This window comes from Mesitornis unicolor, unplaced genomic scaffold, assembly GCF_000695765.1.
Source record: "Mesitornis unicolor isolate BGI_N332 unplaced genomic scaffold, ASM69576v1 scaffold5088, whole genome shotgun sequence".
In the NCBI taxonomy this organism is placed as follows: Eukaryota; Metazoa; Chordata; class Aves; order Mesitornithiformes; family Mesitornithidae; genus Mesitornis; species Mesitornis unicolor.
In genome coordinates this window covers 1,810-19,122 of record NW_010201012.1, presented here as the reverse complement: position 1 = coordinate 19,122, position 17,313 = coordinate 1,810, and the positions used below count along the sequence as shown (strand labels likewise).

Below are 17,313 nucleotides of genomic sequence, written 5' to 3'. Positions count from 1 at the left end.
CAGGAAAGAAGCCTTAGTGAGCACTTGCTGTCATACGAAGGTTTCTAATGACTCCACGATGCAGAGAATGCTGAGGGGTACGATAGTCGTTGTACTGGAGAAGATGACATAGGAGGGACAAAAAAAATTAAGTGTTTACATCCACTTTATGCTTGGTAATTGGGTCTTTAAATAAAAATTGAAATGGATATTTAACTGCAATTGCTGGAGCAATTGAACTGATGGGAATGACCTCCCACGAAGGAATTCTAATTGATCTTTCAGCCATAAATACGTGTGGAAAAAATGGCATATGAAATTAAAATAAACATTAGGGTCTTAAAGGATATTATTTCTGAACTCTTAAAAAAAATTCAGAGCAAAGAAATTAGTTGGGGTCTACTGTCATACTCCATGTAGTCAAACAGCCCTGTTTCATATGTTATGATGGAGACAAAGGTTTCTTTCCTACGTCAGTTTTGGCTGGTTGTGTTTACTAATTTCATTTAATCTATGGAAAAAACAGTCTAACTTGTAAATAGCATGATCTGTCATGTGGGCGATAAAATCAATAAAGACAGAGTCCAGGTTGGTTTCTTCAGGTAGTATTAAAAAAAAAACAAAGATGGATTGGGTACATTTGACTCGGTGACTAAAGTAGTGGGTGACTTTAGAAAGCTGCCCTATCTCTGCCTTGGCTTATGCCTGTACTCAGGGGATTCTTTTAGTTTTGAAAAGTAATGTTTTAATTACTTTTTCAGTTACTTATTCAGTGGTTAAAGAGCTGAGATTTTCTGGCACTGCATACCCAACACTGTTTTGTACAGTATTTAGACAGAAGTGCTGCTGTACGTAATCTGTGTTACTTGTTGATGAAGTGAATGCTATATGTGTGAGTGCACACGCGTGTGTATATCTGTGTGCGTATACACAGAATCACAGAATCACAGAAGGTTAGGGATTGGAAGGGACCTCAAAAGCTCATCCAGTCCAATCCCCCTGCCGGAGCAGGAACACCCAGATGAGGTTACACAGGAAGGCGTCCAGGCGGGTTTTGAATGTCTGCAGAGAAGGAGACTCCACAACCTCTCTGGGCAGCCTGGGCCAGGGCTCTGTCACCCTCACTGAGAAGAAGTTTCTTCTCCAATTTGAGTGGAACCTCCTGTGTTCCAGTTTGTGCCCATTACCCCTTGTCCTATCATTGTTTGTCACCGAGAAGAGCCTGGCTCCATCCTCGTGACACTCACCCTTTAAATATTTATAAACATGAATGAGGTCTCCCCTCAGTCTCCTCTTCTGCAAACTAAAGAGCCCCAGCTCCCTCAGCCGCTCCTCAGAAGGGAGATGCTCCACTCCCTCCATCATCTTTGTAGCCCTACGCTGGACTCTCTTACAGCTTCAGACTTCATGAGATGGGCAGTTGATGAAATGGTTGTATGTGGGAAAAGTATTGGTACTTAATGTTTGAGAGATAAAAGGGGGAAGTAAATTTATTTCATATACTGTAACTACATTACTAAAAATGCGTGGCTGAGATTGCTCCCTTTCTCTGTGCAGAGTAGCTTGCAAGCTGGTGTACCTTGCTTTAGCAATGCAGTTTGGACGGCAAGTTTTTTGAATTTTTTCAGTGTTAGTATTTTGAAAGGTGATATGCTTTTTTTTCCCCAGTTTTCATCTCCTGTTTCTATTTTCTCTGGAAGGTTTGTTTTAACCATCCACACAGCCGAAACCTCTTTTCATGAGGTCTTGTTCTTACACCTCTCACTTAATGAAACGTTTTCCTCTGCCCTTGACAAATGCAACTTGCCCACTTGCATCCACCTCTTCAGAATGCCTCTCTGAAGTGGGTTTTCATCATAAGATGCTTCAACTAGATCAGCATTGCTTTGACTCTGTGCTGGTTGCCTTCTCCACAGAAAGAGGGTGACTGTTTTACGGTCCTTTCTACCCTGTCTCCAGTTTATGTATCCCTTCTCATCTGTTAGTAAAATCTTGACTGTTGATTCACCTTTGCCAGTGATGTGCATGGGTAAAAATGTTGAGAGAGGTACCTCTGTGCTGTTTCTCTGTTTTCAGAAGAATGCCCATTTACCAACAAATAGGAAGGATGATGCTTAAGTCCTGTGGCAGTTATCAACACGTGTGGTGTGAATGGAGTGAGCTGATGCAGCAGCTTGTTGAAAAGTGGTCTCGCTGCCCTTCCATGCCCTGTGTGCCTCTGTCTGCTGAGGACCTCGGGTCCTCAAACCAGGAGCTCTTTGGGGTAGGGGTCACTTCTGTGTGTCCTGTGCTGAGGGTGAGCGGAAGGAGAACATAAAGTGACTGCCTTGAATGATGCCTCTTGAAAAGGACGTGATGGAGGTTGGAATGGGGATTTATGTGGGTTTCTTGGTCAAACCCTCTGTGTTTCATTATACCCCTTGGTAAACACGAGTAGTGATAATGGAAGGAGTTGCTGCAATATTGTTATTTAGATGTAGCGATGGTCAAAAATACTGTTGGACTGTGTGTCTCCAGATGGAGAACTCTCCTTCAGTATGGACTGCTGGGTTGGCTTCTGACAGATGTCATAGAAAACCATGCTTCAGTTGCCACTACAGAAGCAAATCCCAGGATTACCATCTAATATGGATGATATATATGTTTCTTTTCTGGGCTCTTCACTCTGAAAGCTTTTAGATGACCAGAAGATCATTTTGGTAGCTTAAAACTGAACAAATGAGCGATAAACTGGAAATAAAGCCTGTACAAGAGAGAAATGGGTGTTTGGTTTGGGAAATAATTCTCTTAAAATCACAGGCACTTCAGGTGGGAGGTAAGCCGGTGCGTCTGGCTGCAGCCTGATAAAATCTGCTTCAGGGGAGAGGGCACATAAAGAAGAAAAGATCCCTTTTGTCTCTTGCTTTAATAAAATATTCTATTTGCATGCTTACTGAGTTGAAACATTGGGCAGTATAAACTGTAATCACCACCAAATACAAAATCAAGTAATTTTGTGGTCTTTTCCTCTTTTTAAAAACAGATAGGGCTTTATCCTGAAATTAGCTATATAAATCATGACTGAAGCTATTATTGTTCTGCCTCAGCAGTGGCACTGATGCCCTTAACCCATATATTTTCTAGCAGTACCATTTCCCTACTTTGAAAAAGAAAAGCTGGAAATGCATGCAGTTTGCAGCTTGGATGTCCAAGTTGTGCTGTCAGGCTCAGATCAGACTGTCTGCTAACTCCAGTGAGCCGAGCAGAGCTACTGCTGGTAGCGATGCTTTATTCCCCACATGCTGTAATAGTGTCAGTAGCTACCACTGACCTTTTCTTTCCCATATATTATGCAGAGATCATGTCATCAAAACTTCAGGTTCCCGAGTTCTTATACTAGACGCATCATCTTCTCACATGCTATGACTTTTCCCTGTAGCACCCACAAATCTAGCGGGTTCGCCTGCAAGATGAGGGGTTCCTCAGGGCTGCGGAGATGCAGGACAAGAGTCCTCCTGCTCTCCAGGAGCTCTGCAAATAAGCGAAAGCAGTGAACAAAGGAAAGCAACAGAACAGCTACAACGTGATCAGAGGTGAAGGTTTTGCTGGGTTAGTTTTAACCATGATCAGGTCTCCAATCTGCTGCACTGCACTGTCACAAACTCTTGATGTGGGTTCAGGTGAAGTGACAAGAGCAGGGAAAACGGGGCAGTGCTGATTTATGTTGGTTTTACTACTTACTGCCTCGGAGTTTGAGACTACCTGCACTGGGGATAGCGTGCTCCCTCCTGAACAATCCCAGTCTTTCTTTTCCATCTCTTGAACTGGATCAGTTCATGCCCTGATCATACAGCACCAGTGTAGGCCCCAGACAGGCTTTTGGCAGCCCAAATTGAGATAGGTGAGGTAAATCCTCACTGAACAGGAGGTTTCTCCCCTTTCTTCCTGCTCTGTCTCCTACTTCATTCCCTACCCCGCTTACGCGGTGACGCTGACCAAGAGCGCTTCCCTAGAAAGTGCTTTTCTTTCAGAGGTGGTTTTGCCCTTACCCAGCAGGTTTTACATGGTTTGTAAAGATCTTCCCTGTGCACCATCTGCAGCGTTACAGAATGGCATTGTACCATGGCTTTAAAAGCTGCCACCTTTCGTTGTTCAATGGCCACAAAACTAAGGAGCTGATCCACAGCATCTAACATGCTGAAGGATTCCTGTTGTTTTTCATTGACGAATATTTACCCACCCTTTAAGGTCTCTGCATCGTCCTGATGCACTTGCAGTTCAAGGTCACGTGTGGCTTCTTTATCAGCGTCATTCAGTTTTGCTGATGTACGTGGTGCCCAAGCAGGACGGCTTTGGAGACCATCCTCGTCCAGTGAAATACTGACTTCTCTTCTGCGGTGACTGGAGCAGAGATTTCTCTTTCCCAGGGCTCTGTGTAGAGCTCGCCTTTCATGCTGCCTTGGATCGGGGTGACTTGCCTGCCTTGTCACTCAACTCGGAAGGATTATGTGATATTAATGGCCAAGAAGGCAGTGTACCTTTTTGGAAGAGAATTAATGTTTTTCAGCTGAAAGCAAGGTCTTACCTTAATAGATTCTCAGGGGTAAGTACTCAGCTCTGTTGAAAACCTGCAGAGACTCAGAAGGAATCTATTTGTGTGAATATATGACATGTTTAGGGTGGAGTTTGGCAGCTTCTTTGGGCTTAAGCTACAAGATTACCTTTGGCGTATGAATTGAGCGCAGTATTCAAAGGCACAGACAAAGGTTAAGCATTTCTTTCAATCCTCTGGAAACGTTCACAGCAGTGCTCAAAATTCAGCCTTTATGAAATCAGGATGGCGGGCAGCAGTCCAGGGCTTGTGGTTGACTTCACCCGCAAAGCGTCTTGTCCTTTTTTGTAGGTATTCAATAATCCTCATTTGGTCCATGATCTCTGTTTTGGAAGCACACACTTGTTACCTTATAATTTAAACTTATTCCACAATTAATTGCAAAGGTTTCATTTGTTGTAGCCTTTGAGAGCATTGTACAGCACCTCAATCCATTGAGGGTGGTTTGGAGAAATCTGTACTTCTGGCCAGTGATCGTATTTCTGTCCTGACAGTGCTTATGGTGGGGGGAGCACTGAGACTAGTGGGATTGTTTAGGTTAGAAAAGCATCTTGAAGGTTTGACTGAAAAGTTATCGCTCTTCTTGGATGCTGGGTTGTAACTGAACGTAACCTGCTGCTGTCCTGGTGAAGAGTCTTTCTGACGCTGGTAGGTAGATCACGTTCTGCTTCTGCTCAGGACTGACAAGCAGCAGAGCTGCAGCTATGCCATGTTATTTAAGCCTATAATGTTTGCAGTTAAGCTGACTTGCCTGTACCTGCACATCGGAGATGTTACCAGATCAGCTGGGCACTGCAGACTCTGGTGTCCTGCCTGGCTGCAGCTGCTCCCTAGGAAATCACGAAGGGATGTGGAACCACTCGTAGGTGTGCAGCACACGTTGTGCATGCAAATTTCACAAAAGCTTCAGAGCTTGAAAGCTTGTGTAACTCTTTTACTTGCGTGGATAAAGTAGTCTCTGACTTGTGTTGGATAAAGCATTTGCAGTGAGAAGTGAGCAACAATACAAAGACCTCCTGGGAGTCTGGAAACTTTATCCCAGAGGTCATCACAATTCAGTAACAAGTGAATGAAACAAACGAACTTGAAAAGCTCCATTTGATTCTCTGGAGAAAAGGATAAATCTGTCATTAGCAGAAATGAGTGTGCTAATTGTTTGCTTAAATATTCTTTTCCCGAACGCTTTGTCTTCCAACTGGTGTAGAAGTCATTTAGTCAGTGTTACAGAATTCAAATTAAAATTGAAATGAGCCTTGAAATTCAGGAACAGAATAGGCAACTCCAGGATTCACCTTTTCCTCAGAATGCCAAATTGCTCTTGCTGTATCCCTTAGGGTTTAATCCTTTCCAACCTCGGCAGTTTCCAAAGCTGCAGTTTTTCTGGTAGCTCCCTTAGAGGAATTGCTCACTGGAATGACATCATCTCTAATGGCTTCCTGTGTTTATCTCCTGTTCAAACTGCTGCATGGATTAACCCTTCCAGCCTTTTATTCGGGTACTGTGCACATTTAAACTCCTGTAACATACACTACTTTTTCTGTACAAACTGATGAAGATTACAGATTCTTCCTAGGCAATCTGACAACATGCAAGTGCAGGGTGGGCGCTCATCTCAGAGGCTTGGTTCAATAGTATCTGAGCATCCAAGCATTGCAGGTGTTCTTAAAAGGGGATTTTTTGAGCACTTGGGCTGGGTCAAGAGGAATTCGTCCGAAGATGCCCTCTTAGCCATTTGAGTGTCAAGAAGGTAACAAAAGAGACTGTAGATGTGTGTGCACATCTCGTTCCCCTTCACATCGCTTGCTTCATTACCTCTTTTGTACATTGCATACTTGTGTATCATTGTGTGTTTTCCCATGCTTGTTTCCTGGCCTGCATGGTCCCACCGTACTTCTGGGGGCTTGGTTTAAGCATTCTTTTACTAATCTTGAATATTAGCAGTTGTGACGCTGTATTTCGTATCACTCATCTCTTCCAGTGGAGTTTGCTCTGAAGACAGTTTAGATGATGAATCGGATCACCACGTCTAAAACCTAGTAAAAGAATGCTTATATCTCCTCAGGCTGGTGAAGCAAAATGTAATTCTGGACCAAAATCAGGTCTGACTGATAATTTAGCGAACTCTGCTCCTCAGCTGTGTATTGTAATGCATATGGCAGCAGCCTGCACTTTCCCCAGAGCGAACTTGACTGCTCTGAAGCCTGTTTGGTTCTTTTCCTGTGATGCCTGCTGATAAGACAAACCCTAAAGCTGTTTCTTTGTAGATGTACTCCTAAAATCTTAGGGAGAATGGTCTTTTTTTAGATATAGCTGCCTTTCTTAATGTCTTAAGACCTTACCTACGTGACCTTGACCTCTTGGAGTCTGTGGTCACCAGGAGCCTGACTGTGCTCCTCTTTCCTTCCATCACAGCTCCATGACTTGCACAACTGTGAGCCTTTTAAGAACCAGAGCTGACACGGGCTTGCAGTAAGAACAAATGCTGCGTGCAGTGAGTGTGAGTCAGGAGAGATCGGTTCGGCAAGTGACGTGCTTTTGGCTATGTATCCAACAGTCATTGTACAAATAAGAGTGCTGGTGTTCATGTGAGACCTTTCAGCTCTTCAGAGATGCAGTCTGTTCAGACACCATGGGTTGAAGCACCTTTTACAGTAAAAAGGACTGTTCTTATGTTCTAGGTGTCTTAAAACTAATGTTGGACATTGGCCTACATGCACTGGTGCATATAGAGTTGATGTTACACAGTCAAGGAGAACAGTTGGATTACAAGTCTGAACAGTACATAATGGGTTCTTTTCCTTCAAACAGAAAGAATGAATTCTTCCAAAAACTGCAGGTCGTTACTGCTATTGTCTTCATCGCTTTTGTAACGTTAGTAAATCTTCCTTATGTGCACGGAATATTTTGTTTCTCCCAACAGTCTGATAGAAGGCAATCTGTGAATTGCACACAAACCTGCTATCCCATATTCCTGTGAGAAGTCTCTGTGGCTCTTTAAAACCGTAAAGGTCACAGTTTCAAAGGAGTTGTAGAGAAATCTGTTTTGCTTCCCCCTCCCACCAGAGCCCTTCTCTCAACTGATTAAGATCTCCAATGTTTTATGTCTCCTGCTTCTCTCCTTAATATGAGACGGGTTATTTAGGGTGGAGGTTTTATGGGCTGCTGTGTCAAAAGCTTTAGACAAGTCAGTAAAAAATGTCCCCAGTGTGTAAAGGCCATTATCCGTAACCCAGCAAATGTCATCTGTAACTTCAAGCCACGGGGAATCTGTCGGATACGAAGGTTAAAAACCCAGTTGGCGGTTCCCATCAAGGCTGCTGTTCCCTTCATCTGTTCAGCAGAGGGAGATGTAGATCTTTAGTGAAATGCTAGTGTTGCTATACATTAAAAAAAAAACCAGTCTGTTTGGTGTTAGTAAGAGATGAAAATCGCTGGCTGAAGCAGTGTATGGTATTCCCTGCAGAGCTCTTCAAAATATTTCAAGTGCTAACCTGAAACCCACTGCTGTTGCATCCCTGAGCCTGTCCTTGGTAGAAGTAAAGCTAGAAGGTGCTTATTGTGCTTTTGGCTTTGCCAGAGATTAAACTGAAGCTACCAGACCTATTTAATCTAACCTCAGCTGGTTCAGCTTGGTTTTCGTGGAGCGGGCTGTTGTCATCCAGTCTGCTGAGCAGAACACTGATAGGCATTTTCCTTCTTCTCAAAGCTGTGCTCTTCCTTCATTTAAGTGAAAACCTGGGCTGGATTTGTGTTGGATTCCCTACATATGATTTTTGGAGGCTAGATTTGTGTAAGATTCCCTAAGTACTATTTTTAGAGGCTAGATTTGTGTTAGATTCCCTAGATGCGATTTCTGGGGGCAGTGCTCCATCTGTATTGCAGCGTGGGGAAATGAGATCGTTTGTCATCCCTAAATACCGATGTGCCTTCCTCTGCTTTAGAAAATTCCTTTTCGTCTCCTTGCTAACATCTGTAGCTTCCTCACTCAAAAGGTATTTTGAGGGTTTCTTTCCAGATTTTGCCACCAGCAAAATAAATTGTACAGACCTTGCTTAATCTTGTCTTCAGAGCGTGCTTGAAGGGAACAGCACGTGGAGGAGGGTTTGACCTCCAGGGAAAATATCTATTGAATGCATTTCCAAAGCTCAGTCCCTCTTTGGGTGGCCGTTGAGTTCTTGACACTTAGGAAGACGGTGTGCGCGGGAGCATCCTGGGAGCCTGCTGCAGTGGTGTTTGAGACCGCTCGTCTGGACAGAGCTCTGATAGCAAACGTGAATGAAGCACTGCATCCCAAACCGCCCTGGGGACGCACATGACAGACACAAGAAGGGCATTGTTCCACTTTGCTGCTGTGGGCCGGAGTGTTGCTTCTGGAGGAGATTGCTGCGATCCGCCCAGGGCAACAGAAAACGATTATTCGGAGAAAAACTCTTCCTTTACTGCAAAGGGAACTCCAGGTAAAAAGAGGAGGAAAAAGCAAATGCATCAGATAGCTAATTTTGTCTTACCTCTAGAAATAAAGCACTTGCAATTTCTGCTGGAACAGAGAATTGTGAATGCAAAGCCATATCCAGCAAACATTTTAATGTGCTTGCAATGATGGCTATTGGGACACAATTATCCTTTTTTATTGAGTGGGGTTTGGTTTGGTTTTTCTGTGGTTTTGGTTCGGTTTTTTTTAAAGGAAGGTATAGACAGGAACAACTAAAAAAATACCTGTTAGCTCTGCCTGTGCTGCAGCATTCTTCAGGGAGATGTTGGGGTGAAATGGATTTATTTCTGCTCTCCTCCTCGTGTGATTTATCATGCTGCAAGTGGAAAACAGCACGCTGCGTTCTTCAGCAAAGTGCTCCAGATAGTTTTGTCTGTCAAAGGTTCTTTGCTTCAGGCTGTATCAAGCCCATTATTAATCCCCTTCCTTACAGTAAGGGAAATAGTTTGTAAAGAGAGTACTGATGTCAGCTCACTGCTGTAGAGATCTGATTTCTTCTTCAGAGAATTCTTGTCTTAATTTTTGGTGTAGGGCTTTGTTCGCTTCAATTCAGGTCCACTTTGTTTTCTGTCCCTAATGTGTTGTCACCTTTTCTTTTCCCAGAGCATCTATTTCCTTTATATGGTGGAAACTATCACGCTGGCTTCTCTCCCTGAAATGGCTTGTGATAGGCCCAAGTCTGTGCTGACCATATCCCATCCTGGTACTACTCTGTCAAGTGAAATAAATCTCTTCACAGTGTGGTGTTGGCTGGAAGGCTTCCTCACCGTTCTTTGTCGAATGCCCAAATGCCACCCTGCATTTCTGTTATAATAAAGGCCTTTCTTTTTTTTACTTCTCTCCATACACCATCTTCTGCCCTGGAAGAGACTTGTGATTAAAAATAGTTGAGTTTTTTCTTTCCCAGAGCATCTATTTCCTTTATATGGTGGAAACTATCACGCTGGCTTCTCTCCCTGAAATGGCTTGTGATAGGCCCAAGTCTGTGCTGACCATATCCCATCCTGGTACTACTCTGTCAAGTGAAATAAATCTCTTCACAGTGTGGTGTTGGCTGGAAGGCTTCCTCACCGTTCTTTGTCGAATGCCCAAATGCCACCCTGCATTTCTGTTGTTATAATAAAGGCCTTTTTGTTTTTTCCTTCTCTCCATAAACCATCTTCTGCCCTGGAAGAGACTTGTTATTAAAAATAGTTGGGTTTTTTCTGTGGTCCCTGCATGAAGGTTCACCCGTCTCGTTTGAGTTGAATTACTCCCAAAGATGGAGTGTTGAACTATCCTATGTACCTGGTCTTCTCTCCAGAGCAAGGCCTGGATGTTCAAACTCCAGTCTGCCTCTGCCATAGGTGAGATTCAATCTCTACCCTAAACTTTGAACAAGGCCAACTCAGTCCCATGAAGATCTCTTAAGTGCTGTGGTTTCGCAGTGCAGGCTTGGCAACAGTTAAAGTTCAGCAGTTCTCCACTTATTTTCTTTTCCTTATAGTAAAAAAGAAAATAAAGGGGAACTAAGGTTGTGTGGCAGTGCCTCGTGCCACCCCCATCATGTGGAGTCAGTAGAGAACCTGAAAGACCTGAGAAGCCAGAAACTTGTGCAGCAAGCTTGAGAGATGGGCTAATGTCTTTCCTTCCTTATGCCAACAGCAAATAACTTAAGCAAGTTTGGATTAAAAAAAAAATTCTCCCCAATCCTTTGACACAAACGTACTTTTCAAGGCAGTTAGGCGAGGGAAGAGTTTGCAGAACCTCTGTCTTTGGAAATACTCGGATCTTCAGTGAGTAGGACCCTTGAACACAATTACTTAACATGGAAGTTGAATCCAAGTTTGCTGTTGTCCCTCCTTTGAGTAGGGAGTCGGAGTGGCTGGATCCCAGAGGTCCCTTCCAACCTGCGTTATTGAACAAAAGTGGATGTCAAGCTGTACTCAGTGTAGGTTTAAGTTTGTCTGGGTCCTCATATTTAAATCCTGAGTTGTCTTTTGACTGGTCTTTGATATTGCAGCCTTTGTGGGGAGGCTACGTAGAAGATCCACTGGAGAGGTTCCACTTCCTTATGAATAGCTTTTTAGTCAGTCTCAGAGTAAGTGTGCAGCTTGTTAGGTGGACTCAGGGTCAAGAGAGTGCTGAGGCTTTTGTGGGTCTCTTCTCGAATTAAAGGAATTCACTCTTAAAGTGTTTTGTCTTCAAGGTTTGGGTTCTGACAGCAGCTGGCCGTCTTTTCTCAGGTTTTTGAGAAAGAGCAGCACTCTTTCACCTGGCCCTCGTTCAGGTTTCAGTAAGGACTAAGGCATCTAAGGTGCCAAGTCATCTTCAGTGTGCTGCAATATAGTACACTGTGGTAGAGTGTACTACTGTTGATTTGAGTTTATTTTTAAATCGGGATGTTGTCCCTTTTTATCTCTTTCCTCTTTCCCCTCACGAACAGAAGGAGAAAAGTTTTTAACAGTGAAAGCTGCAGTTGCATGTGAGCCTCCTGGTTTTGTTTCCATTTATAGTGTAGCCAAAGGCTTTACCTCGGAGGATGCAAGCTTGCTTTCTACAGCGAGAAACCACTGAGCGTGTCTGAAGGAAACGTTTGGTTAACCCATCGTGGTGTTCAAGTCCTGTTCTTCTACTGCTTGTTTGTTTTCTGTTCAACAAAAATTCATTAAGGTGGCCTGCTGCCGTCTTCATGGAGCGTCACTTAGGGGGATGGTAACGAGTACCCTTCTGTTTCACCCAGAGACACTGGAAACACAAACTTTGGTTTAGGACCACTATGCTCTGGGCACTTGAAGGCATAAGGATATGATTGTATTTTCCAGCTAAACAAGTTGCCTAGATACAGTCCTGAGTAGCTTTGAAAGCTTCGTTCTGTCCACTCTGTATGCTGAGTGATTTTGCTTACACTTGGTTTACACGGAAGAAACAAGTGAAGGAAAGATCAATTTCTATAGGTAGATGTTTAAGTAGGAATCATTGGATTTCAGCTAAACTCTTCAATGTGTATTAAGCAATGTGGGCTTCCTCAAGGATCTCTGAAATAATTTTTTTAACCAGTAAAGGTAGAAATGGACTCAAACTCATCACAGAAGCACAGGAGAAACCCATATAAAGCTTACGCTTTACTCTGGGCTTCGTTTTCAGTAGAACAGCTGTAGCATGAGGCGTGCAGGACTCCAGTAGCATTAATAGATGAAATTAATTTGACATCTAAGTTTGGTATTGAAGATCTTTTATTTATTTATTTAAAAACGAAACAAAACCAGAAACGGCTACAACAAAACCTCAAACTATGCTTTGAGAACAGAGGACTTGTAACAGATCACTTAATTAACATCTGGCTCCCCACCCTGCAGCTTTGTTTTTGAATATGGGCATCTTAACTGTAACATTCATCTGATGTGTGGCAGTGAGCACCGCTTATTCTCAAGTCTATAAGCACTGAAAAATCTGAGAGCAATGTAAATTACTTTTTTTTTAATAGATCAATAATCTAAATATCGAACAGTTGAGAAATATGCATTTCTAAATGATTGAAATAAGAAAAATGGTCATTGATTCTCCAGTAATTCAGTCTTCCAGAGGAGAGAGACAGAACCTTTGTATGCAGCTCCTGGGGCTCACTGGTTGTTACATCCATTGAATATAAAACTGTTGCATTGCAGGTAAATTCTTGTTGTGCTGTCCTTGGCTATTGTCCCTTCGAGCAAGTGTTTCCTGGGCAAAAGAAGCCTTGGGAGGCTCTGAGAGTTAGCTCTGAGTTAGCTCATGCCGTAGACTAGTTAATATTCCCAGTGAAGGTGGGTGAAGTGTATGAGGATTGCTGAGTACCTGGGGAGTTGAATCACTCTGCTTTCTGTGCTGCAAGCATTGCTACCCTGGATGCACGGGTACTCAGTGAAACACGAACTGCTGCTGTGTGACGCTCTTTCCTAACCTTTGCCGGCTCTTTCTGGAGTTGTTGCTCCTTGGTACGTTTTTAGAGCTTTGCAAGAGGTGATGTGAGCCGAAAGCCTGCTAGCAATGGCTTTTTTGTGAATTTTATTAACAAATCTAAATGTAAGGAAAATAACTTTAGACAACAACAGGCGTTTTGTTTAAACAACTGAAAATCTAAGAGCAATTCCATCTTTCTGAACAGTTCTGAAATAACTTAAGATGCTACTGCCTCCATTAGCAATTCCCAGCTCTCTTTTAGCTCTATTTTATTACAAAGTTTTTAACCTGATTCCCAAAGGTTTTTGTAACCGCATCATCAACTTGTTTGCTGTGTCCCTACCCCTGCAACCAAGCTGAGTCCAAAGACCCAAGACTGAGAAGGTGCTGACCACTTCACCTTCCCTTCCGCCCCGCTCCTGCCAGCTGGAGTCTTGTGAATTTATGAGCTGCCAAGCAACAAGGGATGCCATCCTCTGCTGACACAGGTTATATTTACTGAAGAGGTGGTGAGATCTTTCGGAAGTTTGGAAAAGTCTGAGTTCTTGGTAATTGTCACTAGGTGGCTCAAAGGTGAAAGCGGTGACGTCTTAAGGAAAGTAAGCACTTCTTGAGCATTCTGGAAAAGCGCTATTTAAAAACTCTCGGGGTTGTGGTCGGAGACCTCTCAGCAGCAGTGGCAGAGCTCGGCTGTCCTTCTTGCCTTCTGAGAGCACTTAAAAAAATACTGTGTATGTATAAAGTGCTGCCTGCCAGCAAACATTTGAATTCGGAAGGTGCAGCAGCTGAACTCTGTCATGCTCAGCTTCTGCGCTGACATTGAACTAGATGAGAATTGCTTCAGAGTGTTTAATTTGTTATGGTATATATACACGTGTTCTTTCCCATTATCTCATGTGTATTTCAGTTAAGCCTGAACACAGAAGAAGTAGTAAAGCAGCAAGCTGTTGCTGCCCAGGGGTTAGACATGAGGCTTTTAAGTGTGGAAATGTCATTTCCAAGTTGAAATAGTTTTAAGTGAGTTTTCCCGATCAGGGTGGAAAATTGCAAAAAAAATTGCCAACTGATGACTTTAACATTCACGTTTGAGGAGCAAAACAAGAAGAAAATACCCGTGTGCATTGCTGGTTAGTGGAGGAGTACACTCCATGACCTCCTAGGGATGCTGAGGGCAGGAGCCAGTGGTGGGATGCTGGATGAGCTTACAGGCTCTTGCGGAGCTCAGGAAGAGTTTGATTCCCTTTAATGCCGACTCTGTTTTCCTTACCTTCAGCTGCCATGTAGGACTAATTCATTTTCTGAGCTTTCCAGAGCACCCTGCCACCTCGCCTCGGACCTGCTGGTGTGCCTGGGATGCTGCCCAGCACGGACAATTTCAGCTCATCAAACTCCACCAGGCGAGGCTGCTGCCGGGGTACCTGGGAGTTGTATTTTTCTCATTTAGCTTCATTTTTGGGCTCTCTGGTTCCTCAGCAGATGGCATTTTTATCATGTTTTCAGAAAGTCCATATGGCCTACAAGAGAGAGTATCTCTTTAATTGTAAAACATGACCACCTGTTCTGATTTTAATGAATGCAGGGAGCATTCATCTTCATATATCTACTTAAAAATAGCTGCTTCAATTGAATTTAAAAAAAAAAACCAACCCTCAATTGGGCACCAACACTTTGGCTGCTGAAATAATCAATTAATAATTAAGTGGCTAATTTTAGAACCCACTGGCCTTGCCCGTTCCCTTGGACTCACTGTGATCAGAGCAGACAGTGATTGATTGCCCTGCCGATGCCGGGAGGCACACGCAGTGCTGGGACCAGATGCCAGTAGGCTTTGAGCTGCTTGTTGTGATATTTAGAAGGTGAATGCAACTTCGTGTCCGTGCTCTGCAAATGGACTTGTCTTTCCTGCCGTAGCTCTTTCCTCTCTGCATCGCCCCAGCTGCTCACACACAGGTACTCCTTTCCCTGCCACCCTCTGAAGGATAAAATCTGGTGCTCAAAAGGTATCCTAATGATGGGCCAGCTGGAGAGGACGTTGAAACTGTGAGCAAAAATGAGCTTGAAAGGCTTAGCCACTAACTAGCTCCTAATAGAAAGCCCTGCTAGAATCATTCTGCTCATTAAAATAATAATTGCCAGTTAACTGTTTCATAGCTCCCAAAGCAGGTACACCGACCAGATGAGAAAATGTGGAGGTTTGGGTCAAGCTTTTGGAAAGGTGGAAGGTACCAGGATGCCCAAATCTTGTTAAAGGAGTGTTGAGGCTTGATTCAAAGTCTCTTTGAAAATTAACCCCTTTATTGAATCAGCCTTTTGCAACATCTTGTTTAAAGCCAATTAAAATGCCCAAATGGTAGGAACATGCTGGGATTTTGGTTGATGGTATTGGTGGTTCGGAGGGTTAATATTTCAGAGGTAGAGGAAGCAGGAGCATTTGAAAGAGTGATTGGAAGTACAGCACTTCCCAGCATTTCAGTGCAAGCACTAAGGTGTAATAGCTGCTGGCTTTCAACACAGCAGGGTAATTCGACAGTTCAGTGTAAGTGGTGGGGAGAGCTTGGTGTGTCCGCTTGGAGCATCTGTTTTGACACCATGAGGAGGGAGAGAGCTGGAAACCTCTTACCTGGGAAGTCTCTGATCTCATCCTATGCAGAGAGCAAGATGTTGAGAGCAGTTAGAGGAAGGCGACTTGCCTGCTTGCCTCATTTTGCTGAAGGAGTTTATCACAGCCCCCCTGTCCTGCCAGGACTGCCTGCGAGCCCGTTCATACTGGGGAGAAGCTGCCCTTGCTGGTCTGATGGCGGTTGCTGTAGCCTAGCCGATGTAAATCCAGTGATCTCTCAAACCACATGGGATTTTGAGACAGCTGGCTGTTGTTTGTATGGCTGAGAGCCCTGCTTTGAAATGCTGTGCAAATACAAAAATAACCGTGGCTATTGGCATTTAAATTCACTTCTATGTAATCTTTGTGATAAACTTCTATTGGTGGGGTGTTGTTTCAGTGGGAGGAGGGTCAGAGCGATTTTCAGCTGGCATCTGGGTATTGCAAGTTGCTTGGTGAGAGAGGCATCCAGCTCGGTTTCCTTGCGTGTGTGTGGCCTCCCTTCCCTGCGTTTCTGGAATAGCAGGGGATAATTAAATGAAGGTCAGCATTAAAGGCTGAAAGTTGGGAAGGGAGAAGCCTATTAACCTTGTTGAGCTGGAAAGTGCTCTGAGGGTGTTTAGGGCTTGGATCTCATGGGGTTTTCTGTTCCTGTTTTTCTGTTTTCTTGGGAATTGGCATTTAGTTGTGCAGAAAATAAAATGTATTGCTAATTCTGTTGTGGCTCAGTGACACATCTGTGAATTAAATCTTAAAAACTGGAATTTAGTCTACTCTCTTGCTGGCAGAAACACCGATTCTCTCTTGATTGGTAATGAAGTCAAAGGAGAAAAGCACAGAGCAAAGGTGTGGAGGTTACCCTTTTAGGGTAAGCATGTGAAACGTAAATGGGATCATGGAAAGTAGGGATTAAGTAGCAAACAGGCAGAGTTTTTAGCCTTGAGTTCTCCGACAGTTTTCTGAGAGTGGGCAGCTTGAGGAAGGAGAAGTGAATGCAGGGGATTAGAAATGGCAATGGAAGCAGCTGGGCAGAAGGCAGGCAGGAGAAGCAAAAGTCCTTTCGCACATGGGCCAGATGGGGTTTGCAGCAAGACACAAGTACGTGCACACGTTTTCCCTCGCTGACTATGAGAGGCTGCTTGGACCTCTGCAGGCTGAATTTTGGGGCTGTTTTAAGCAGCCTGTTCAAACACTCCTTTGCCATAGTGCAGACTGTTTATCTTAGACGAGGCTTAGAGTGAGGTGTGGAAGCTGCAGGCTGGACTTCTGTGAGCTGACTGTTAGAGGTCCTGTGAACCCTTCCCATCTGATTAAATTTTGCCCCTCTTCTTTCTCGTCTCCAGATCACTGTGTTCACTACTACGATCTCCGCAACACTAAGCAGCCAATCATGGTGTTCAAAGGGCATCGCAAAGCAGTCTCCTATGCAAAATTTGTGAGCGGGGAAGAAATCGTCTCTGCGTAAGTATTGCCTTTTACGTGGGCTGAAAACTTGGTAGCTCTTGCTTCCCGGCGCTCTTCAGGGCCGCTGTGCAAACTCACCTGTGTGGGCGGGGGGGTGTGCAGACTAGCTGCTGTGCTTTTAGGAAGCAGATTGTTGCTTTTTTCCTAAGACAAAAATAGACATTTCTGGTGTCACTTGACTCTGTGGAGCTAAAAAAATACAGAGGCAGCTAGATGCGGCTCCTGAGCACGAGCCCCAACTTTGGAAAGCTGCAGGTGGACTCTCCCTTG

The 17,313-nt window shown here is 43.9% G+C and overlaps 1 protein-coding gene across 1 annotated transcript in view; it reads left to right on the top strand.

Annotated features, from left to right (window-relative positions):
* The window catches only part of LOC104544914 (E3 ubiquitin-protein ligase RFWD2), a gene marked incomplete at both ends in the record, with an annotated part of 35,879 nt that extends 18,839 nt beyond the window's left edge, over window positions 1-17,040 (top strand). Inside the window, one exon of the mRNA XM_010189918.1 lies at window positions 16,923-17,040. Within this exon, the coding sequence (XP_010188220.1) occupies window positions 16,923-17,040 (118 nt within the window). The remainder of the gene's footprint in view (window positions 1-16,922) is intronic.
* Between the last annotated feature and the right edge of the window lie 273 nt (window positions 17,041-17,313).